The sequence below is a fragment of the Scophthalmus maximus genome, chromosome 1 (assembly GCF_022379125.1).
Source record: "Scophthalmus maximus strain ysfricsl-2021 chromosome 1, ASM2237912v1, whole genome shotgun sequence".
In the NCBI taxonomy this organism is placed as follows: domain Eukaryota; kingdom Metazoa; phylum Chordata; class Actinopteri; order Pleuronectiformes; family Scophthalmidae; genus Scophthalmus; species Scophthalmus maximus.
This window is the reverse complement of record NC_061515.1, coordinates 27,270,956-27,294,567: the sequence shown is the minus strand read 5'-3', so window position 1 is coordinate 27,294,567 and position 23,612 is coordinate 27,270,956. Positions and strand designations below refer to the sequence as shown.

Here is a 23,612-nt window from a genome sequence, read left to right as displayed (position 1 = left end):
ATTGCACTGAAACAGCAGGTGTATTAATCCAGTTCTAACATCCGTGTTAATACAGTAAAAAATCCTCTAAGACAGGACTTCCTTAAAAATGGTGGAAAATATCCATATATCATTATTATTAATCTGCAATGCAAGAGTGATTTGTAATAAGAGAGTATAAGATAATAATAAGAATAATAAGAGTAATTTCCCTGACTATACATGTACATACATAATGATTAGATCGTTATAAGCATCACAGCGATGTATTAATGTGTTGCATGTCACTGTTGCTATTTTTAGACCTGTCAAAACAAAAAATGCAAAAGCGTCAAAAAGGTTGTTTTTTGGGGGAGATTTTCTTTTTCAGTTTTTTCAGCTATTCATACAGTAAATCAGCACACCGGCCACCTGATGCTTCTCCGAGGAGCGTCTCCAGACGATTTAATTGCACACAGATCTGAGCCCGTCTGAGACTCCGTTTTGTCCGCAAAGGAACCGTCGAGTCGAAAATTTCCCTGGAATGAGCAGAGAGAGGCACAAATTTAGCCCCAACTGATGGCTGCCCACGCCATGTGCTGCCCATTGAGCACACGGACAATGAACATAGCCATCACAGCCCGCTCTGTCAGGGCCAAGGCCCATGGCTGCCTTTTTAGGAGGAATGCTCCAGGGAATGAAGGCATCACAGTCCGCGAGGACACGGGCCTCCGGCAGTGTCAGGGATGACGACGTTATTAGTGGGCCGGAGGGTGGGATTAACCTGGCGTCAGGCCGGTGAAGGTAACTGCTGACATACAGCGTGTTACTCTATTGAATCACCTCTTGTCAAGACTCAGTCATAACATAAGTCATCGTGTTGCATTTGACACCAATTGTCCTGGTGGATATGTAAAAGTGACCCCTGGGAAAAAAGGAAACAGTCTTACAGAGGACCAGCAGTGTCATTGTGATCTTACCCTGGCCTCCTGCACACACGTTATTCTTAAGCATTTATTAATTGAAAAATTTCAAAGTCGTTAGTCATTTTAAAATTTTCTCCATGTGGAATACAAGACCTCAGATTATGGCAAGTGGGAAAATAAAGTACAAACAATGGAGGCAGCACCACTGTGGAGAAAAACTGTGTTTTCAAGATGTAAGTGATTATGAAAAACTGCTCACATAGGTCAAGCTCATCCCCCCCGAGGCGTAATGTATTGATCCCAATGCAGAGGAGGTATTTGTAAAAAAACAACCAACAACAACGCTGCTGCCGGCATTCTTCTCTAAAAGTCCCAGAACACCCACACACTTGCAAAAGTACAAGAACAAACTTGGCTCATAAAAAAAAAATTACCCTCACAAATGCATACAGTACAAGCTGCAGAAATATCAGTTAAATAAGATATTTTCCTTTTTTTGACTTGTTTGAAATGGAGCTTGAGGCCGATAGGTAGGCAGGCAGGGTTGAGTTTATCTGATTTATATTCATTTCTCTGTAACAGGATTCATAACACGTCTAAAAGCAAGTTGATTTTCATATGAAACCAAAAAAATGGTGTGATGTTTGTGAAAGTGATTACTTCTTTACACTGAACATCCAGCTCAGCACTGGTCGAGATGGATGCGAGCCTCGCGCACAAGTTCAGACGCAAAACCGTATTTCAGAAAACACCGACTTGAGCGAAGAGGAACGCAGCGGAGCAGATGTCTGCGGGAGTGTTGTGCTCATTAATGGGTTTCGACTCTGCATTTCCAGTCTGCGGAGTGGACTTTGGGATCAGATGAGGGGGCGGCAGGCAGAAAAACAACCGCAGTGCTCGCGCACAGATACTGTACACCAACTGTTAGTTTCTCTCAAACGCACAATCAGGAGATCACGGTTGGGGACGCCGTTTGAGGCCTGCTGACAGACGACAGTAAACGGACACCACACACACACACACCTACCCACAACCTATACCCACAGTGGGCAGAGCGGTCGCATCAAGGACGGTATTGATCTTGGAAAACATCAAATGAGAACACACCTGATTATGAAAGCTTTTAACCCAAATGCTCAATGCAGCACGGGTTTAATGGAAAGAGCTTACAGCTGACACAAAGCTCAGACAGCGAGAGAGAGCGTTTGTGTGTGTGTGTGTGTCACAGGCTTCTTTTGGGCACAAATTTCAGACTAGAATCCAGTTAATTGGGGACAAAAGTCAAGTCCCCAATTGGGATTTGGGGGTCAGAGGTTAAGGTTAGGATCAGGATTAGGGTTTGGCAACCAATTAGTGGTTATGGTTATGGTTAGTCATCCAGGGCATGAATGCAAGTCTATGTGATGAAGTGTGTGTGTGTGTGTGCGTGCGTGTGTGTGTGCGTGTGCGTGTGTGTGTTTGTCCACAGTCTCAATTTTATTGATTGTCGGGATCACCTGGGCATTTTTTGCTCCATCTATGACTTTGATGAGCATTTTACTAATCGCGAGGCCTAAAGTAATGATGGATTGAAGAGGGGCCCCCGCCCACAAAACTGATCCCCGAAGCTTATTTCGGAACGCTGAGAGGATCCATTTTTGAGGCAGACTCATTTGTCTGCTGACAAAAGATTGGTTATGCATCATCATAAATCATCCGCCGGAGCAATTTGTTCATATTGCTACAGCCCTTCCACCAGGGTCCGTTTCAGCATAAGGGCAAGATACTGTATAATCCATTTTTTAAAAATCATAACCTGCGGCTCTCTTATTTTCTACGGTGCAATTGTTTAATAATGTACCTGATACGAGATGTTTCTGGTTTTTTTAGGTGGTCTACAGGTGACCTCTTTCACCTTTTAACATTGTTTTCTCGTTGTTATTTTTAGAATATTGATTTTTCAGTCGCTTTAAGTTAAAGCATGTCACCGTTATCAGCATGCAAGATATTGAAGCCAGAAAGACGACTCAGAGAGGACGGATGAGAGGATTGATACTTCTTTCATGTCTGTCCTTCCAATATGAAGCCATAGCCAGGAGCTGGTACGCTTGATGTTTAGCACAAAGGCTTGGAGCGGCATTGGAAACAGCAAGCCTGGCTCCTAACCTTCTCTCCGTGACGTGACAGTGCGAGCCACGTGCGTCTCCGTGCCGGCGCCCAAACCCCGGCACACGGATCCATAGACTAAACGGATGATAGATGCCCTGTTTGTGCAAGTTCATTACCAAAATGCACTGTGTAGATTTCACGGAAGCCATACATTACTCAGTGTCTCCCAAAATACGTGTTCCAGTCTGGAGAAAGCAGACTTTTTGTAAACAAGGACCCCAAGTGAAAAAGTGTCCCTTTTGATAGTGTCGATTTAATCATAATCTGGTTGGAGGTTGACACTACCTCCTCCTTCAGAAGCTCGCCGTATTAATGAGGATGAAATATGATGTTGTGACTTTGATCACTATTCCGCTGCACAGGGAACTGCTTTAATTCTTCACCTCAACCGTCTTATATTTTAGGTTTTTCTCGATTTCAATATCCAATGATAATTTCAGATTAAAAAAACACGCTGGAAATAATTGTGGGAGATGACAATCCCAACGTCATGAGGAATGGCATATCGCCATGACAACGCAGCTGTTGTCAAGGTTGCCGTGTGAGTGAGAGTTCAGCGGCAACGAGACGAGACCCCCGGTCGCTGTTCTCCGTCAGGAACAATTGCAATGAATCTCCTGTTTTTCTTCGAGGCCATCACTCACACAACTGACAAGGAACCGTCTCCGTTCCCTGAAACCGCACGGCACCCAAATCAATGTGGCGTCCCCCAGCCTCTGCCCACCACTAGTCCAAAGTGCTTCCAAATACAGTAAAGGAACTTATATTATTCATGAGGTCCGGGTTCACACAAGGCCGGCCGCCCAGCCCCAGACTCCTTAACGGCTGCGCCGCCCTTCATCACGGCCGGACCCGCCCTGTGATCCCAACTTGGCAGTCACTTAGCCCAAGGGGTTGAGACTGCTTTGAAATATTCAATAATGCATTAAGGATCACAGGGAAGTCAGCTAATTATGTACACACACACACACACACACACACACACACACACACACACAGAGAGAAAACGCTCATCAGCAGCTCATCAGTAGTAGTAAAGTATTTAGCTTTCTGACAAGCTGTAACGATGTCAGGATGTTTGTGAATGAAAAATTTGAATTTGGAAATAGCCTGCGCTGACATGTCACCGTCCTGCAGTGTGTCTGTGTCTGGTGGATGTTTATATGTTTCATGCCTGTGTGTGTGTGTGTGTGTGTGTGTTCCCCTCGGTGTAAGAGATAATAATAACCTCATCTCATCGCGACCCATCAGCTTGAAATATTGATGCTTTTTGCTGCAAGGCTGCGGGCTGCAGGCCGCCGCGGCAGGTTACAAGGACACTTCCAATGCCTCATAGAGGAGCAGGCAACCCCCCTCCCGTAGCAAAGAGGGGCTGACCTCCCAGACTGTGTAAAAAAAAAAGAACGACAACAACAACAAAAAAACACGAATGTCCCTGCTCTGTCAGGGTCAGGCCCCTCGGTTGTGTCTGGCCTCTTCAAGAGCACAGTGGTAAAATTAAAGATTTTCAAATTCTAGTCCAATACTTTTCAGGCTAATGGTGCGTCCAGGTGGTCAACGGCAAACTGAAAATGTTGCATTAGCGGGAGAATAGGCTTTCCCAGAACGGTGGAAGATAACGGCAAGTCTTTTATATGTCATATAATATAAGAATAAAAGTAAAATTACACTTTCACTTTTGAAAGTTCTCACTTTCACTAAGAACTTTCACTTTTGGGCCCTAGGGCAAAACATTTGCAGTGGGCCATCGTTAGACCTTCCTCTATGTACTGCGTAAAGTCATTCCAGAGATAAGTTCCAAATCAACATATTTATGTTTATTAAAATGCACCATGTTAACACTCGAGACTAGACGATAAATCCCACAACAAGAAGGGGGCCTCCAACATTTCATATTTTAAGGTGCTTTATCGGTGCGTTCGGCCAAGTCTTGACTGAAACGGCCAGAGAGTAGAAAAACCAGCACTGGCACTCAAACTTGTTTCACCTGCACGACACTGATACGTGATATATTATTACAACTTCTATCTACCCATCTATGAAGGAACTCCAAATTAAGGATCATGATTTTTTAGTATTTGGATACTGCTTCCCTAACTGGCAAAAAGTTTTAACAAAATTGAGGCTTTAAAAAGTATTTGAATTCCTTCAAATGACATAAGATAAGATAAGATAAGATAAGATAAGACGCCACTGTGGGTAATTTGACTAATGCAGAAGCAAGGGGGGTAGTCAAGACAGAAACATCAGTTACATCAGTGTAAACATGAATGAAAAATAATTATCACGATGCACATAACAGACATTTAGTCACTCGTGTCCCACCATTAGCATCTCCTCGCCCAGACGGTGGATCAAACTTTCATCCTGCTGCTAAACGCATCGTGCTCGCCACGTCTTCGTTTTTTTCTCTGTCTCTCTGCAATTATTGATTTCTAAGTGGCCTTGCAAGCACCATCACTCAGAGCCTCCTTCAAGCGCAGCAATTATTACATTACTGTAACCATCTGTAACCATGGTGATTTATTTGCCGTGCGATTTCGCGGCGGGAATGTATTTAGGGATGGGAGTGGGCGGGAGGAGAGCGGCGGGAGTTGTGTGCGAGTGTGTTTTTTTGTGCACGAGCAAGTGTGCCAGGGGGCGAAATCCATTAAAATACATGACTGACACGCCCACTCACACATCTGCCTTGACCTCTGAGATATGACCACGATATGATGTGTATAATCCAAATAACATAATTGAAATATACTCATAAAGGGGCCTGCCTGTGCTAAATGCTCAATATGCTGCAAAACAGTAACACGAGTACAGGTTATTTGACAGTTTATTGTGAAGTTCAGAGTAAGTTGATTCTATCTGCCGATTAAAGATATTAAAAAATGCTCTGACTGAATTATTCTGTTAAACTCACTGCTTTTATTCTGTCAAACATCTACAGTGCCTCACTTGTGCAGAAGTTGTCTTTCGTTGCAGTCGATTAACTCCAAGAGTGGGTTGACTGCGCCATCTAGTGGCCATTTCTGGCAGAGTACATTTCTCAGGGACAGGGGTCGTTTACAAATTATATGTATTTTTTGGAATCCTACAATTCCCAGAATGCAACTCAGTAATGTTCACCACAATGAGGGCACCATGTGAAGCTCCCTCTTGAGCCACAGAAGACGTCATCCAACTGTTTTTCTAACCAGGCTGAACTATGTGCTCCGGATGATTAGTAAAGAGGGACATTCATGAGGGAAATTGTTGAAGTGTTCCTTTAAGAAGCTCTTATATAATCTGGAGTTCAACTTTTTAAGATTAGAAATAAACCTGGCACGAGAAGGAGCACGTTACAATTAAAGAGTACATAAAGGCATAAATAAAAAAAAGCAAAATGATAAAAAAATGAAAACACCAGGAGCCCTCCCTAAACTGTTTCCTACCATAGACTGCCACAGGAGTGCAGCATAAGCCACAGTAGGAAACACCTCGTCAGGAGTGACATTTCTAGAGTCACAATAACGGAAATATACACCAAGTTTTTTTCTATAAGCTAAATCTCATAAAAGCAACGGAGGAGAATCAAGTAATATTTTGTCAACAGTTCCATCTTGGTTCATGGTGACACGTAACTATTCTGTGTCATCCTTGGAGGCTGCATGATGCTCATTAGTGTGTGTGTGTGTGTGTGTGTGTGTGTGTGTGTGTGTGTGTGTGTCCTCTCACAGTCTTTGGAGTGCCGGCTGCAGGTGGCAATGTTGCTCTGTGAGAAAAGCCCAGTAGCCTTCCCTTTGTGTTTCTTTTGTTCTTCTGACGAATGGAAAAACCTGTAAAAAAAAATAGAGAGACTTTATGGCGACACAGGGTATCAAAGGCGAACAGCGATTATTCCCGACTATGAATCATAACTCGGGGGTTGGTGGTAACTGTCCGACGGCGACGTTGGAAAAGCAGGACTTTGATCAGATGTGCACATTTGCATTATTTCTAGCTCATCCAGATTCTTGTCACAGTGTTTATTGATGGAGCAAAGGCTCTGCGGCACATGAAAACATTACTTATCGTCTGAATTTAATCACAAGCTCTGGGTTTTTCTGAGATTGGGTTGCAGATAAAACAAACGCCCCCCCCCCCACACACACACACTTGCCCACAGCAGCTACAGGTGTCAAAACAGACACAGAGATATAGGAAGGCAATGGTGTGACGATGAGTAATGGCACATATATAGTATATCTGGCACACAGGTTTAAAGTCAACTTGGAAAATCCTGTTTTCTTTACTCCTGATGTGGAAATGTCTGCAACATTGGGGATTTATCCACTGCTGAAAGACGTGGGCCCGGCGCCGGAGATAAGCAGGAAAGGGGGATCATGTATGGATGCTGTGGCGGGGACGCACACGTCTCACGCACACGGAGGGAAACGACTCTCCAGGGGGGGTTTGAAAAACCAGGAGGACGGATCGGAGAGGAAAAAACAGGATTCCGTCTCTGTATGAGGGCGAAGGCAAAACCAAAATAGAGGTGCTGACAGCTTCCTCCACCCAGAGCCGGTGGGAGCGCTTATCCAGTTTTGCTGTGTGAGATAAGGGGGGGGGGGGGGGGGGGGGGATTTATTTATTCAGGTTGATAGCTCCGGTGCACTTTGAATGACAAAGAAGTTTGTTTGTATGCCGCGCTCATCCACTCCCCGGCGTGCCAATCAGGATTAAAGGTCGTGGTCTGTAGGACAAATATGTGTATATGAGAATCCATAAATGAGAGGACTTTTTCTTTCTTTTTTTAAACTTTTACGATCCCTTTGTCTGTGTCCTTGTTCCTTTTGCGTGGCACCTGAGAGGCCGCGATGATCAAACACCGCTCAGCACATTCACTATTAAACCGCACGAAAAACACAGAGGAGACATCAAAAGGCGAATATATTTTTCATCCATTGTCTAACCGAAAAAAAAACCCCACACACACATCTGAGGCGGGGATCAACGGAAGTGGGGCCTTTTGTTGTGGTTATCCTCCTGGTGGTTGAAAGGAAGGTGTTCAGGTTCAGTATGGGATGGATCTGATGTTGTTTCAGGCAGAAAAGACATCTGTTATGCGGAGAGTCACGTCCGCGTGAACTTCCCTGGTGCAGATGCTGTCCCAGCGTGGGGGGATTTATCCGTCCCGTGCGGTTGGCGGGGCGTGTGGGTCGGAGCGGTGCTGCAACGGCGCTGTTGGCACAGCTGACGAGGAGCCGTGGGGCCACACATGAGGCCTCCGAGAAATACTTTATTCTCCTTTTTTGTTTGGGAGCTGTTGGATTCTGGCTCACACATCTACATATGGTGAAAAGGAATGCAGCTTTGGAGCAAGAAAGGGAACCGCAGCACGAAGGAAGGTTCCAGCGAATTAATCCTTCCTGAGCTCGCTCCATTTCGCAATATTTAGCCGAGAACAGGTCGTCCAGAGTTAGAACGCAGGCATTATGAGATCTGTTCTGTTATGAATCATATTCTACATGCACCAAAGCCAGGGCTTGTTATAACAAATCATCATATTACAGCTTTGCCTCATGCAAAGTTTTGATTTGTTCTGCTTTTCCCAAACCAACAAGCATGTTCTTCAATCCCAATGTCTCTGGAGGAGCTCGGACAAGGATGAGAGGGTAACCTCGATGACATCATTGGGGTTATTTCGCCTTGGAGACCGTTAAACTCATAACAACGGCCATGGAGTTTGAAAGATGTGGCCGGTCGCCAGGCAGGAGGGTGTAAAAGAAAAAAACCTATTGGCTGTTAGACAAAAAATTAAAAAGGGACAAAGTCTCATCTTGCTTTTTTAGTTTTCAACTTTCATCTGCTGATGAAAACACAAATGTTCCGCAAAAACACCACTGTCGTGCTTTTGGTTGCATTATGGGAAATGTGGGATGGAGAAGGACCCAAACTAGGGGTCAAAGGTTAGAATATCGCAGCCTCTGCTGCATGGATTTTATTATTTTTTAGTTGAATGCAGTTTTTGTTCATGAATCATTATCATAAATGAATGGCCGACCCTGACCACGTGGCAAGTCGGCGACTTTTGCCACAAAGAGCAAACTGATTCCCAGCAGGCCTTTATTCCATTTATTCCGATTCATCTTTCACAACCAGTCACGATTCAGTAAAACTCCTTGTATCTTTTACTTAATCAAGTTTAAAAAAAACAAAAACAAACAGACATCTGTCTGTGTGCCTGCTCCATAGGTGGCCCCCACGAGGCCCTTAGAACTTGGATGAAAAACAAATTTCACAATAGCATCAACTGGAAAGAGGAAAAAAGATCTCCCTCTGGAGATCAGAGGAAGCGTGACAGTCCCCATCAGGGATGTTTGGGAGATGCAGTATATAGTTTGGGGGGGGGGGGGGATGAATGTATGGCTGTGCAGGTCAAGCTACTGCTTTCCTCCCTCCTCCTCTGGGAGGGGGCCCACAGTGTCTGTTGCAACAGGAAGAGACTGAAGGTCAAAGCCCAGACTTATTGTCTTCCTGCCCGTGTGACTGACGCCTGTCGGTCTGACTCCACTGAGGAGGAGGAGAGACGTATGGAGAGTTTGTGCCCCGCAAAAACAGCCCGACTAGCAATAAAGCAAAATGTTCTTGTTTGGAGCAGAACTGTGTCGCATGAACAGCATCATACCAGGGTTTACATTGCAGTTATCTCATAAGCCTTCGTGCACTAAGGGATATATTACTCCTGCATGTGCATGTGTGTATAAATATGTGTGAAAGGCTCACAGAGCCTGAGATGAACAGATGTCAGACCAACAGGAGCTCACTTCGTCTACGGCCCGGCAGTCGCTGTCACTCCTCGGCCCATCATCTCACCCGCGTTAGAGCCCTCAGCCTCGAGAACTTTCCAGTCCTCGACGAGATAAACCCGCAGAAAATAGAGCACGTGGCAACAAAAGTGCAGGGCCATCTGTTGATTCTGCAGGCCCACACAATGCAGAAGACGTCTATTTCAGCAGATTAAGGTCCTGGGGGGGGGGGGACACCGACCGACCAGCCCCAACCACCCCCCCCCCCCCCCCCCCCCCCCTTCCCTCAAAAACCTCACAGATGCACGCTCGGGCCTTTGTGGCGTGATAAAGGCGACTGGTGGATGCGTGTAATCGGCGTATTATTGATAGTCTTAATGAGAAAGGCTCTGAGTCACTGAAGCCATTAGCCAGGATAAAAGGGGCTTAATTGTTTTGTGTGAGTGTGTGTGTGTGTGTGTGTGTGAGAGTGTGTGCGTGCGCACGTGTGCCCGAGCTAAGACCATGCTAATTAAATCCATTTCCTTCGTTAGCAACTTTTTTTCTCTATTAATTAAGAGGGTTAATTATGGGCCTGGACAGGGGTCGCGTGCACGCGCGTTCCCCGACACCAGGCCCAGACGTATTACTGCATCTGTATCAGAGGCTTCATATAATTGCACAATGAGCTTTTTCCTGGCTTAAATGAAACAGGCCCCTTTGATGTGGATTCAAATTCAGAGGAGTGGATATTTGAAGTCCGATTAGCATCTCTGGTAAGCGATAGAGTCGTCTGCCTTGATTCTTTCAAAGGCTCGGAGTAACAAGGCAGCAGCGCGTCTCTGATAATGGCCCCTGCACGTCTGACTTTTGTTAAAAAGGAAAAACAACAAAAAGCCCATAAATATACCCTCTAGTCGAAAAAACAACTGCACCATTCCGGTCTCAAGGAAGGAATCCACACGTTGTGTCGACCAACAGGTCGGGTGTTAATCCGGCCTCCTGTCATCACCAGCCGCGGGCGGCGACGCGTGGACGCATTGCAGCAATGTACCAGCGGCGTGGAACAATATTCCCCCAGCACGCGTCATCTGCAGCAGTAATATCGTTAAGGCTGCCAGACATGGGAGGACCCCCCCCCCCCTGCCTGCCACTGGACACACACCATTTACTTTTGATGGTCCGTGTGTGTGTGTGTGTGTGTGTGTGTGTGTGTGTGTGTGTGTGTGTGTGTGTGTGTGTGTGTGTGTGTGTGTGTGTGTGCGTGCCTGCCCTCGGGGTCGCACATTCTGTCGTTGTGGGGGAAAACGGCTGATTCAGGACTCTGCCATGTTGCTCGTCAACCCGGGTCCATGCCGCCATAACCGTTAGACATTTGTGGGAGGACGACCATATCCAGTATGATGATGATGATGATGACGAAGACGATGATGATGATGATGGTCCTCTGAGAACATAAGATATTTACACCTTTTATGCACCTTGTAAAGCTGCAGGCAAGTGTTGTGCTGTATGTACGGGGGGAAGAGAAAAACACACTTGGGGAAAAATGTGGCCTAGGTCTTCTGAATGAAAAAGCACATTTCATATTTTCTTATATTTCAGCTCATTGTTTTGGTTTTACAGCCTGTGACTTTAACATTGAGGCTTGTGCTACAGCCTCACTGATCTTATCAACTTCAGATCCAGATGCAACAAATACTGTCGTTAGAAGAAAAGAAAAAAGGATAAACATGAAAAAAGGAGGAATATGTCTAATATAAAAAACACCAGTGTATGGAACAGAAACTCTAAAGTAATCCAATTTGCAAAGAACGTAGTGTCCAATCAATTTTTTTTTGTGCCCTTTCTCCGACAAAAACACAGTAAAACCTCTTTTCCCACATTTGTAACGATTCTTTTCCGGGGAGAGGCTCGTGTCCATCACTGTGCCCGTGAGTGCACGTCGCTGTCGTGTGTTGTGCTGCTGGTGCATCATTAGGTTTGGCTTTTTATTAGCCTCTGGTGTGTTGAGATGGGAGTGGAAGGGGTGGGTGTGTTGGTGGGGGGGGGGGGGGGGGGGGGGGGGGATCAGCATCACTCCTGTAGTAAACCGGCGCAGCCGTCAGCCCCGCACACGGGGAACAAACACCCCATTAAAGCAAGGCCCTTCACATATTACTGTAATAAAAGTCCCTGCTCTCGCCTTTATGGGCTTTTTAATTATGTCGATCCGTCTTCCCGGGCTTGTGAGCAACAGTTCACGATGAGCCCCATTTCACGAACACTCCGCCACTGCCACAGAGCTGGAGGGGGGCTGGAGTGGGTGTGTGTGGGGAGTGGGGGGGTCATTTCAGGGAGGAAAATGGCCTGTAGCTAAAATATGACTATTGTTACTGGGATCGTACTTTGTGTTTAACCTCGCAGTGTGGAGCCTTTTTTTTTGGGAAGGGTTTGCTTTGTTTTTACATGTGTATTAAAAGACGGCGAAAGCTCATTCGGCTCGAGTGAATCACATTTGCAGCCCAGCAGTAAATGGTGTGTATTAAATTATCCAGCCCTGAGATCAGGGCAGCGGCTGGACGATAGCCGCGGGCTGCCGGGAAAAAAAAATTAACCATACAAATCATCCGCGCCTCGGCTCATACCGAGTGCACTCCCCTTTCTTTTTTCATGATCGTGTACAGCACTTTAATATTTAAACTAAAAAGGATATACATATATAAACATATTTATTGAGGTATTTTTTTTGCATCACACCTCAAAAAACAGTCCTCATCCCTGCCTGTAAAGAAATAAACAGTCCTGCATTGTGTCCATGGCATGCATTTTACTGCCCGGTCATATTCTGCGAGGTTATGTTAACCCGAGCATGCAAACACATCGTATATAAGTACAACAACAGACCGTAGTTGCAACCAAATGGAGACGACTCCTGCCGAGAAACTGTACTGTCCTGTAAATTCAACTCTAAAAATCAATATTGTTGGGTGAAGTGAAGTGTTGGCAGAGTTTGTACTTGTTTTATGAGACTTGAGGTGGTTGATTGGGAGGAAAATGCAGTGCTCGTTTTAAAGGGTTTATTCTCTCGAGTCAGGTACATACAGCCTGTCCAGTGGGCTTGCGTAGTCTGCTGCCAGTAACAGCTCCCATGAACACTAGCAACACCACAGCCAGTGCTGCACCCACTCCAAACATCAGGGCTATGGATGGAGAAGAGGCTGAGTGAAGAGGAGGAGGAGGAGGAGCAGAACATTAGTACTAGTAGTTACTGCATTTAGAATAACAGTAAAAGTTCATTTCAATTTCCAGTTATATGTAGATACACGCGTGAAATCGCCAGTTGCCGCCTCATTACCTGCCCAAGCGACCTCACGCTTCTCGGGCAGAGGGAGCGGCTCCGGGGGAAGCTCAGACGCCGCAGTCAGCTCCTCCTGCAGGATGATCTCCTCCAGCAGGATGGGCCCCAGAGCGGCCCACCCCTCCCACTGATCTGGAGGAGGACCGTCCAAGTCTAATGGGAGAAGGAGGAGGATGGAGAAAAAGAAAACAGCGACAACACAAAAACGACTATTATGCGCATTTAGGCATCAGAGGCGACCATTCACGCCACGACTGATTGGTTGGACAATTAAAGGGGATTAACCCCAAATCAGTCCTCCCAAGACGCATAAACGGCGTGTGTGTGTGTGTGTGTGTGTGTGTGCGCAAAATGGAAGTAAGGAAGCTTGTCTAAACATGGGTGGAACCTGGGCTTTGTCTCTTAGTCTGGGGGTGATTCTATTTTACCGTGGGTTGCAAGAAACCCACTTGGGCTCTTTCCCAGTTGGCGAGGTCTGGTGCAATAGGACCATTCAGATGGTTTCAGGCCAGTTCTGCTCAACCGGAAAGAACACGGGCGAAATGTAAAAAGCTCCGGGGGGACGGTATCAAACTATCCCCTCTGGGTTCGTGACACGGTGTAATGTTGTGCTGCTTCTGTAAACTGTACCGGCATCTGCTGCGAGGCTCCTTCTCTGTCGCTGCTCGCCGCAGCTGCTTTCACAACAGCCGCACACCTTGTTGTCTCCATCTGATGCCACCCATCTGTGCCCGGAGGGCCCGGAAAAAAAATGAATGGATCCGGTTATTAGAGAGGCTGAGCAAAGCTTTTCAGAGGCCATGCAGGAGTATAAATACTTTTGTTTGTTATAGGATTTGGGAGGAGAGGAGTGCCTGCATATACTGTAGCATTTGATCAAACCAGAATAATCCCACACTAAATGGAAGAAAGTAAAGGATAACTCTGGTTTTTGGGGGTGTTCAAAGCCTCCAGAGTATTTACTTCACTACTGAAACTCGCACACAAATCGATTTAGGCAGCGGTGGATTCAACCCCCATGTTCTGCAACATCAAATTACTATTTTTGGAGCTTACCTGTTGGCCTCCGTGAGGAAGGAACACGCTTTGTGTTGCGAGTCGATGGGAACAGAGATCGTCGTCGCTTTCAGATGACACCTGATGTAGAGCTATGAAGTTGCACACATTCATAAAAAGACATTAGCATACAGTATTAAACATAGACTTGCCAACAATTCAACACGCTGCGAAGGCCTCATCGTCTGGAGAATGATGTTCTTTTCATGAAAACATTGGGAAACATCAATTTCTCTCCGAGATACACGCAAGAGACAGAAAAACCTTGGACAAGGTTTTCTCTTTCTAGATGACAAAACGATCGGTCGTCGTAATCAAAACACACCTCGGACTCGCTTGCACTCACCGAATTCCTGTGATCTTGGCGGAACCTGAAGGCTTTGAGCAGAAAGTGAAGTTTATCCTCCCGGCTTCTCTGCATGAAGTAAGACTTGGCTCCTGTCAGCTTAGCGTCAGTTAAACACCTTGTGTGGCAAAAATATCCAATAAATGCCCTTACAGTTACAGGCGGTTCATGCGACTGTATTTTCCCCCCAACATTAATCTCAATGATTATGACTAGATGACACTTTCAGGGGGATGCATTCGCTTGACATGTTTATGTCTAACCGATACTTTCTGTCCTGTTCATGTGCGCTTGTACAGCTATACTCACCCGTGGTTGTTGATGAAGGTGAACGCGGGTTGGGAGCCGGGATCGGGGCCGGCGGTGGCCACACAGCTGTCCACGTAGACCCTCAGCGGCACGTGGTGACCCTGCAGGACGGCCGCCTCGATGTGCATCACGTCACTCAGGAAGTACACACCAGACGGCCTCTGCGCCTGCCAGTCCTCTAATCAAATACAGAAGGAAGAAAGAAAAAATATAAGTGGAAAAGGCCTTCAATCGGATTAGATGAAACTTAAATGGTGCCCCTGGGGCCGAGAGGGTCAGTGCGGCGGCGGAGAAGAGGATGCAGGCTCCGAAACAATAAGAGTAAAGTACTTTAAAAAAAAGGAGGGCAACAAATGGATTACACGATCATTAACCTGGATAGGAAGAACAGATGAGGCCCTGTGCCCTGCAAAACCTCATTTAAAACTTTCATAATTCCCTTCATAACTTCATACAGGGCCACGCAAATTCTAACAATAAGTAAATCCCCGGGGGGGAATGTGGTGAGGTTCCGTTGGGGCAGACTTCCTTCCGAGAACGGTTTGGTGCAGCCACTGTCTAGAAAAACATAATCAGCCCTATATTGATCACATGACCCCGCTGGGGCAGCTGTGGCCTCCAGGCGCCAGCGGCGAGCTAAGCTCATCATCATCATTATCATCATCATCACGCAGCAGAAGTTTCCCCTCCAGTTTATCGAGCATCTTTTTAAAAAAAACTGTCATGGCAATGACTCCGAGGCCCGGAGTGATTGCAATTAACGCCCTTCGCTGGAGAAATTAGTCACGCCGCCTGCCGCAAATTAAAGTTTGTGAGTTCCCCCCCCTTCCACAACTGAACATCGGCTGTAAGTTTGTCCCCACCTGTCATGAGACGCAGGGAGAAGTGGAGCCCCTGTTCTGCGAGCATGTCGGAGGCAAACGGCTTCCAGGTAGGCCTCAGGGCACCGCTGCTCACGAAATGCCTCCTGCGAGGACAGTGAAAAGGAAGCACGGACATTTCACTGCAGAGGCAAAGAATACGCTCCGCCGCTCACAAGGAAACACAAGGGTTGGATGAGAAAACCCGTCATTTGTGCCAACAGCAGGGGGCCAGAAGAGGAAAACAGACCAAATGATGGGGCTTTACCTTTGATAGTGGCATTCGATCGCCACCTCGGCGGGGTTGGTCTTTACAATAAAGGTGTTGCCGATGGGTGTTGGAGAGTACACGAGGGAAAAGGAGTAGACGAGGGCTCCTCCGGTCATCTGAAAGAGAGCACAAAAGACAGGTCAAAGCGCCTTCCCCACGCACAGCAGGAGGAGGACAGGAGGTAAGAGAGTCACGCACCTTCACGGTGCTGCCGCAGCTCTGTAATTCCGTCTGGAAGAGCAGGACGTGGGCGGTGGCGGCGGTGGCGGCGGTGGCGGCGGCGGCGGCTGACGCGGCGCAGCCTCCTAAGGTCAGATCACTTGGTCGGATCAACTGACCGTTGCCTAAGAGCAAAGGGGCAAAAAAAAAAAGAGAAAAAAAGGCACAAGGTTAAATCAAGACCATTTACCCCGAGGCCATTTTCTTTTCACCCAGTCCAGTCAATAACGCTCAGCGAGTGGAGGTTCAGCTACAGGCCAAATAACAAACCGGTTTCTTAATGCGTCGCCGTGACAGTCAGGAGGAGTACCGAGAAGGCCCCTTCCTCGGATTGAAGGAATCAGAGGAAGCATGGTATCGATCACCGAGTCAATAGTCTCGATGCCATTTTCAGTAATAAGCACAGAGTGTCCCGTCATCACCATTCCACTCAACCTGGCCCCTTTTTACCCCCCCACCCAGACATCAGAGCCGGAGGCAAGTTAAACGGCCCTGTGCAGGAAAAGAAAAGAAAAAAACACCCTGCAAACGTAATCAATTCAAACTGGCAGCCGTTACCTAGGAAGTTCTTCCTGACCTCCACGGTGACCTCTCTTTCGCCGCAGCGCACTGCCACGCTGTGAGCTGGCACAGGCACACGCTGCTCCACCTTCACCTGCGAGGAAACACTCACGCACTCGTTCACGCTGCACGCATTTGCTGCATAATCAATATCATTTTTTTATTTATTTTTTTGGAAGTACTTTTGGTTGCTGCCTGACAGCTGGGTTCAGGTCCGGGCCTCTCGCTGCCGGTTTCCACGGCTCCTGCGTGTGGACGGTTCCCCCCAGCTCCAGCTGCTCTGAGGTCAGCCTTCCGGCCTGCATCTCCTGGGGGTTTGGAATAGTTTTTTGTTTTTGCCCGACAGCCGGGCTCCTGAGCTGGTAGGTCTTGAGGCGGTAGGTGACGGGGGAGCGCGCCGGCTGGCCCTCCGTGCGGTTAGCCCGGCGGTCTGTCGCCCTCGGCAGCGGCGAGCTCGCCGCCGCCGCCGTCACTTCCTCCTGCGGCACCTGGCTCAGAGTCTCATTGGTGCTGATGTTGGGCCACTTGTGCGAGGCGACACAAAGGTTTCCACATGAGGAGAGAAGCACAAGTCCCAGCCAAACTGCTTCCCTGAGCCCCATTGCAACTCGTCACACCAAACCAGAGCTGTCGCTGTTCGCAGGGAGAGCTGCGGCTTTTTTTGGGTCTTTTGGCTGAATCCAAGGAATGGCTCCTTGGCTCCACCTTCAACTAATGACTCGATTGGACTCCAGCCTGAAGGATTCAATCTTTGTAACTTTCCTTTCCTCCTTTTTTTTTTTTCACCAGACAGAACTGAAGATTAGACGTCGGCCTTTATAACCTTTAACTCGGCAAAGACTAATGTCACAAAGGAATTAATCTAATTCAATCTGAATAACCATGTGCATTCTTCTACTGTGGGAAACAATGGAAGGAGAGAGAGAGAGAGAGAGAGAGAGAGAGAGAAACATTCCTTAAATATTTAAAAGTCAAACCCTGCCATCTGTCAAACCTCCACTTGTCATGATGGTAATGCAAAAAGACTTTTATAAACAGACACTAGCCCAGGCCAGAGAGTGAACGCTCCTTCACTGCCCTCACGAGACAAATCAATCAGCAGCCCTCAGGGGTCTTTGCGAGCTGCGTGGTCTCCAACGTCAAGGCCGGCGGTGGTCAACAAGTCGGCAGGGTTCGGCTGGAGTCGCTCGTAAAAAAAAAAACTCCCCCTGAAAATTTACGAGCATCTTCTGTGAGACTTCACAAATGTCACCACCACCAAGTGTGTGTGGGTGAGAGAGGGAGATGTGTGACAGGAAGAAAGGGGGCGTGTCTTGTCAATCACACACACACATGCTCGGTTTTTCCTTCATTCCACCTGCAATAAATCTGGCACCGGTGAGACGTTCAGGGACGTCAGCACAGAGGAGATTCGAGCTCTGTTCAACTGTATTACACTCTCCAAATGTGCTTTATGATTCTGTTGGGTGAAAGAGCCAAGATTTATGGCCGCCCTATTGCCTCGCATGTAAATATTCTTGACAGGTTTTATGTTCTTTTCAAAATGTAATCTGATTGAATTATGTATATATATTTTTTAAACTCTAGAATTTCAAGTTGGTGTTTGACCTTCAGATCTCTCACTATAATGAGTCCCATGATAAGACCAAAACCAACTGTGCATATAGAAAGATTTTCATTTTTCTTTTTGCAAAATGTGCAAAATGTATCCAGAACAGAAACACATTCAGGTCTCAGATCCAAACCCGATTTCCACCAGTAGGATATATATATATATATATATATATATATATATATTATTTTTTATGAAAGGCTCAGTCATCTTCTAAATCAGCATCGCAGGAATTTCTTTGGCAAATGTTACGCTAATAGTTTGTAATTGTGCATATGTCGGGCAATGGTTTCAGTGGTGGATGAATACACATTTGGTGCTTCTGAGTATTTCATGTTCTTGGTAATGAAGGGACACGTCACCCAGTACTGGTATACTTATCATTGCATACTGAATATGTTGACAATAAGGACAAATTTTAAAATAGAACAGAGTTGAAAAACTGTAAAACCTCAACTTTCTTACCCAACTCTCTTTGCTTAAATTAAACATGTTTTAATTTGAAGGTTTTAAAATTGTGATTCTTACTCCAACTGTCTCGTATTGTGAACATTTATTTCAACGATGTATCCATCTATTATTCATCGCGTGGACAATTAGATCAACCCTAAAACGTAAAAAGCCAAGCTTTCTCGTCATGCTTGTGGAACTTGTGTTTCCGGTAAGGACTTGATTTGAATAAAACACAATAATAAGATTTCACTGGAAGAAACTCTCTGCTCCTAAACGTTGAATGAGTTCAAATCACTTCCCCCTCGGTGCAGACATGCCGGTCCGGGCTGAGCTGCAGGAATACATTACAGCTCTTCCTCTCTGTCTACATCTCCCCGCAGACCCCCCCCCCCCCCCCCAGCAGAGGGGCTGCTATTGTCAGGAAGTGGCTTTTATCTTCTGCTGATCAGCTGCAAAAAACAAAGAGAGGAGGTGTGCATATACGCGTGTGCTAGTCCGCAGGGCTGCAGTGAAATCGGTCAATCGCTGCCAGTCAGGCCCCCCCATTTCTAACTTGGTTAGCGCCCTCTAATTTGACCCCTGGAGGGCCCTAATGTGGGGCCCCATGGGTGTTTGTTCCTGAAAGAGGGCCCAGGCTGCTTCTGCCTCTGGTCCCTCACACACACACACACACACACACTGCTGCCACTCCCATCAAGCTTCTGTTTCCAATAATCCCAGGATGATGCAGGTAAATAGACCGATCCTCTTGTTTAGACAATAAACCCACGCACACACACACACACACACACATATATCCCATTTCTACATGGTAGGAAAAATTGTCAACCAGGATGGCACACTGACGACACAGATGCTCAGTGACGGCAACATAAATACACAGACACACACACACACACACACACCTCCCTCATCAGGTTTTGCTGACAGCACAAAGTCATGGAAACTGCTCGATTTGGCTTTTCCCCTGCGCAGCACCATACGGATTATGGTTGTGGATGCTCATTAAAAGCATGTACTGGGAGATGGATTAGTTATGGCCTGCTGTTGTGGCGGGCGAGCGGTGTTCAAGATCAGCGGAAGAGTGGTTTTTTTAGGGGCTGGCATCGGTTATGGGTCCCGCCGGTGGGGAGACTATCTCGGTTTGTTTTTAACAACTTTTGTGCAATTTAAAAAAAAAAAGAGAGCAAACATGCGGATTGGTCTGGAGGTTGTAGTTGACGTTGAGATATGGGAGTGTAGCAGGAGAGCGAGTGTGAGAAGAGAAAGTGAGAAGGAGTCACACTGTGAAAATATGGTCGGGTCAGTGAACCTCGGGGTGAGGGATAACAGACGGCCGCCCCGGCTGCAGCTTAGACCCGTCCCGGTGGGAGCGACATGAAATAACTGCACGTCGGGCTCCGACTCACGGCCCATCACACAACACGTCTCCACTGCACAGGGATATGCACTCTGTTTTCCTGCACTCACAGGGTCACGGACACACACACACACACACACACACACACACACAGAGCCGAGAACATGGACTGTAGGCGGCATCGGCCCAAATACAAAGGAGAGTCAGACACGCACACACGCAGAGAGCTAATGGACTGTTATTAAAGACATGCATCACACCATGTCACCTACCGACCACACACAAAGCAACACACACATCTGCCGCTTGCCTACACACACACACACACACACACGCAAACTTTTTTTTTATTCTCAGCACAGCCGCATCATCAGTTACATTTGCTTCGATTGTCTGATGTGACAAGATAGGAAAAACAAAAAGAAAAAAAAGTAAGAATTAAGGCAGTGGTAAAATAGGATAAGATAAAAGAAAAATAAAAACACAAAGACAAAATGCTAGAATATATATATATGCCGCAAATGGCTATACCTGCCCATGTCTGCCTCCTAGGGGTTAGAGGAATAGGTGATTTTAGACTATTATTGCATCAACATGCCTAATACTGGACTCCATCTTCTGTCAAATTTGTCCTTTTGTAACCTGAGCAGGTAGGTTATTCTCTCCATCTCGTAAATTTCCAGGATCTTTTGGGTCCATAGGTTGTATGTAGGTGGCTCAGGCTTTAACCAGTCAATGGTAATGCGTTCAATTGCTGCAGTTAGCAGGATTTGCGATAAATAGTTTGCAGCTCTTCCCTCCATTACTTGGGGGTTTTACCCCCAATACAGCAATCGGTGAATCTTTAGGGATGTTGGCATGGAAGACCTTTAAGAGAACTTTATATACCCCCTCCCAAAATGGCCTCAGCTTGGAGCATGCCCAGAATATGAGTAAATGATTACCTGCGTGTGTTCCACAGCTTCTCCAACATTTGTTACTGTGTGTTGGGCCCATTTTTGCCACTGCGTGTGGTGTTCGAAGAACATCTAGTGAGAACTTTCCACTTGAACTCCCTCCATATGTTTGATCCTGGAGAGTTTTGACATGGAAAAAAAAAGAGAAAAGGAACTCTCCCCGGCTGCTCATGCTCCGCTCACCGCCGACCTCATATTTCATCACAACGTCCATGACATTTCTCGTGGAAGGATCATGGTCGCGCTCAACAGCCTGCGAGCGGCCTTTGTGGCGGTGTAAAGGTCTCCGGCGCCGTCTGACTGACAGGTGTCATCGCCTCATCGCGTGGAGGAACAATTCAGCGGCCGAGAGGATCGGGAGCTTGACCTTTGACCCCCCCCCCCGCCCCGCCCCGACATCACGAGGCCCCTCTCGAAGTTTCTCCCAGGGGGAGCTGCGTTCCCTTTCTTTCTTTTATTTGTTCCTGCTATCAGATCTGTTTTCTGCGCTATACGGAGGAGATCATCTGATGATATTTAGCGGTTTGTGAGCGGTTTCCAAGATATCAAGCGGGGGGAATCATAAGTGTTACGTGCTTTTTCCATAATGTGCAGCATCTTCTCGTACATCATTTCCACTTGTATGCCGCCAACAGAAAAATAACATATAAGACTCATGCTTCCATGCGACCTTTAGGTTCCTGACTTTTTAAATGCAGACGATGACGGGAAATAAAACGATGCGAGCACATTAACATACGGTGGATTTGCTTTTAACCAAAGTGCTTTTTTCGCGGGGCCACATGAGCGTGGGTGGGTAGGTGGGCCCCGTTGGGAATGGAGCAGTGTTAACAGCGTTTTGTTCCTTGACCTCGCCGACGCCGTTTTTCCTTCCACAGTTTATATCCTCACAGCGTATTTTAAAATGATTGCAGGCTCCCATTGAAGAAAAGGGGGACATAAATGGTGTGTTCGTGCAAATGAGGGCGACGTGAGGACCCGCCGTCCTTACATGGGCATATAATGTGTGCACGCACACTCTTGTACTTCCTCCACTTGTCTCCCTCTGCCTCCCGAATCCTTCTCCGTTATGCTGCAATCCAAGCCTTTTGTTTAATAAACAATTTGTCAGTGATGCATCGAACGCCAGCTCTAATTTGATTGTGTGTGAAATGTGCATGGAGGTGGCTGCCGGCTCTCCCTCTCCCTCTCGTCTCTCCGTCCACAGAGCCAACTGCGATATTCTACCCTTCCTCTCCCCTGCAGGTGTGTGTGCGCGCGGATGTGTGTGTTTGAGTTTCTTGTTCATGTGCATTTGTGTGTGTGCGCGCGCGCGCGGGGATGAGGATGGAGGAGCTATCCTTGAGGGTTTGCAATTACATCTAAACGGCATAATTGGACGTGATTGATGGCTGTTGCCTTTCCACAACGTCTAGACCTCAGCTCCACCAGTGCAACAAGGTTACAGGAGAGTGGGAAACGATGAAAGATCTAATAGTTCTGTTCTGCCTCGCTCCAGCCCGACTTCCCCCTTTCCCCCCCTACCCTCTGGCGACCTGAACAACATTTGATAGTCCTAATACTGGCAAATTTGACTGATTATCTCATTTTCATTATTGTCATTTTGTGGTTTCATCCTCATTCTAGTGCCAAAGCTTTAAGAAAAAAAGAAAAGAAAAGAAGAGCGAGGCTGAAAATGACCCATCGCTTATTGAACTGTAAATTTCTTTGGCGCCGTTTTCGGTCAGTAGGTGGCACTGTGGGACCAGAGGTCCAGCCTCACGGCGACCGCTCAAAGTCGCTTGCAGCAGCTTAAGAGAAGAATCAAAGCACAAGCACAGCCCGGTGAGTGCATGGTGGCAGGAGGCACGGTGCGATGCCTCGGCTCCTTCTCATCCCCGCTCGGTCCTCTTCAGCGTGCAGCCGGAGGAGACGAAAGATTCACCGTGAAGGAAGGGTCGGAAGATGCCCAGAAAGGATCCTTTTCGGGTCTGAGGTAAGATCTGGAATGCACAGAATGATATCAAAGACTGTGCAGGTGCTTTGATCGAAAAATGAAGGCGGTTGCAACATACGCTTGCAGCGTGCGGCGCGGGAATTTGTATTCTGCGTGGCTGCTAAAAGCTAGTGAGCGTGAACGAGACCACGGTGGGGAATGCAGCTGGTAAATGTGAAGCGAGGATGGGTGGCTGTCAGACGGCGGAGAGCAGACATCTCTCTCAGAGAGGCGGCGGCGACGGATGAGGTCAGTCGGGGAAAGCTGTCGCCACTCTCATTGTTGTCACCGACGAAGAAGACGGGCGGGAGAGACATCTCGGCAAAGCAGCGGCCGCGCGCTTCCCTGCTTCCTGTCAAATGCACCTTTGATTGTGCGTGTTCATCACTGAGCTGCCCCCCCACGAGAGCCTCGTTACCCACAATCCCAGAGGTTGACGAAGACGTTCGCCACTTCTCTCTCCTTGCTCTCTCTCTCTCTCTCTCTCTCTCCTCCTTCTCTTCCCCGTCTCTCCCTGCTTCG

General features: G+C 47.1%; 1 protein-coding gene and 1 long non-coding RNA gene across 6 annotated transcripts in view; both read right to left on the bottom strand.

The window, feature by feature from the left end:
- Positions 1-23,612, bottom strand: part of LOC118301237 — a 1,055,945-nt gene that overhangs the window by 648,913 nt on the left and 383,420 nt on the right. The window lies entirely within an intron of this gene.
- On the bottom strand, positions 11,085-17,985 carry LOC118306319 (zona pellucida sperm-binding protein 3-like). Its single transcript, XM_035629809.2, has 12 exons — positions 16,917-17,985; positions 16,732-16,828; positions 16,153-16,298; positions 15,952-16,070; positions 15,687-15,790; positions 14,824-15,001; positions 14,515-14,632; positions 14,169-14,260; positions 13,743-13,837; positions 13,110-13,265; positions 12,857-12,972; positions 11,085-11,219 (listed from the first exon to the last, which is right to left on the bottom strand). The coding sequence occupies exons 1-12, from the start codon at positions 17,334-17,336 to the stop codon at positions 11,112-11,114; spliced, it is 1,749 nt and encodes a 582-aa protein (XP_035485702.2). The 5' UTR covers positions 17,337-17,985; the 3' UTR covers positions 11,085-11,111.

Coding starts and splice junctions, on each gene's coding strand:
- LOC118306319 (XM_035629809.2), bottom strand. CDS start 17,336: ATGGGGCTCAGGGAAGCAGTTTGGCTGGGACTTGTGCTTCTCTCCTCA. Junction 14,261..14,514: donor GCCAAGATCACAGGAATTCG/GTGAGTGCAAGC, acceptor GCAACTTCATAG/CTCTACATCAGGTGTCATCT. Junction 12,973..13,109: donor GCGTGAGGTCGCTTGGGCAG/GTAATGAGGCGG, acceptor CTCTTCACTCAG/CCTCTTCTCCATCCATAGCC.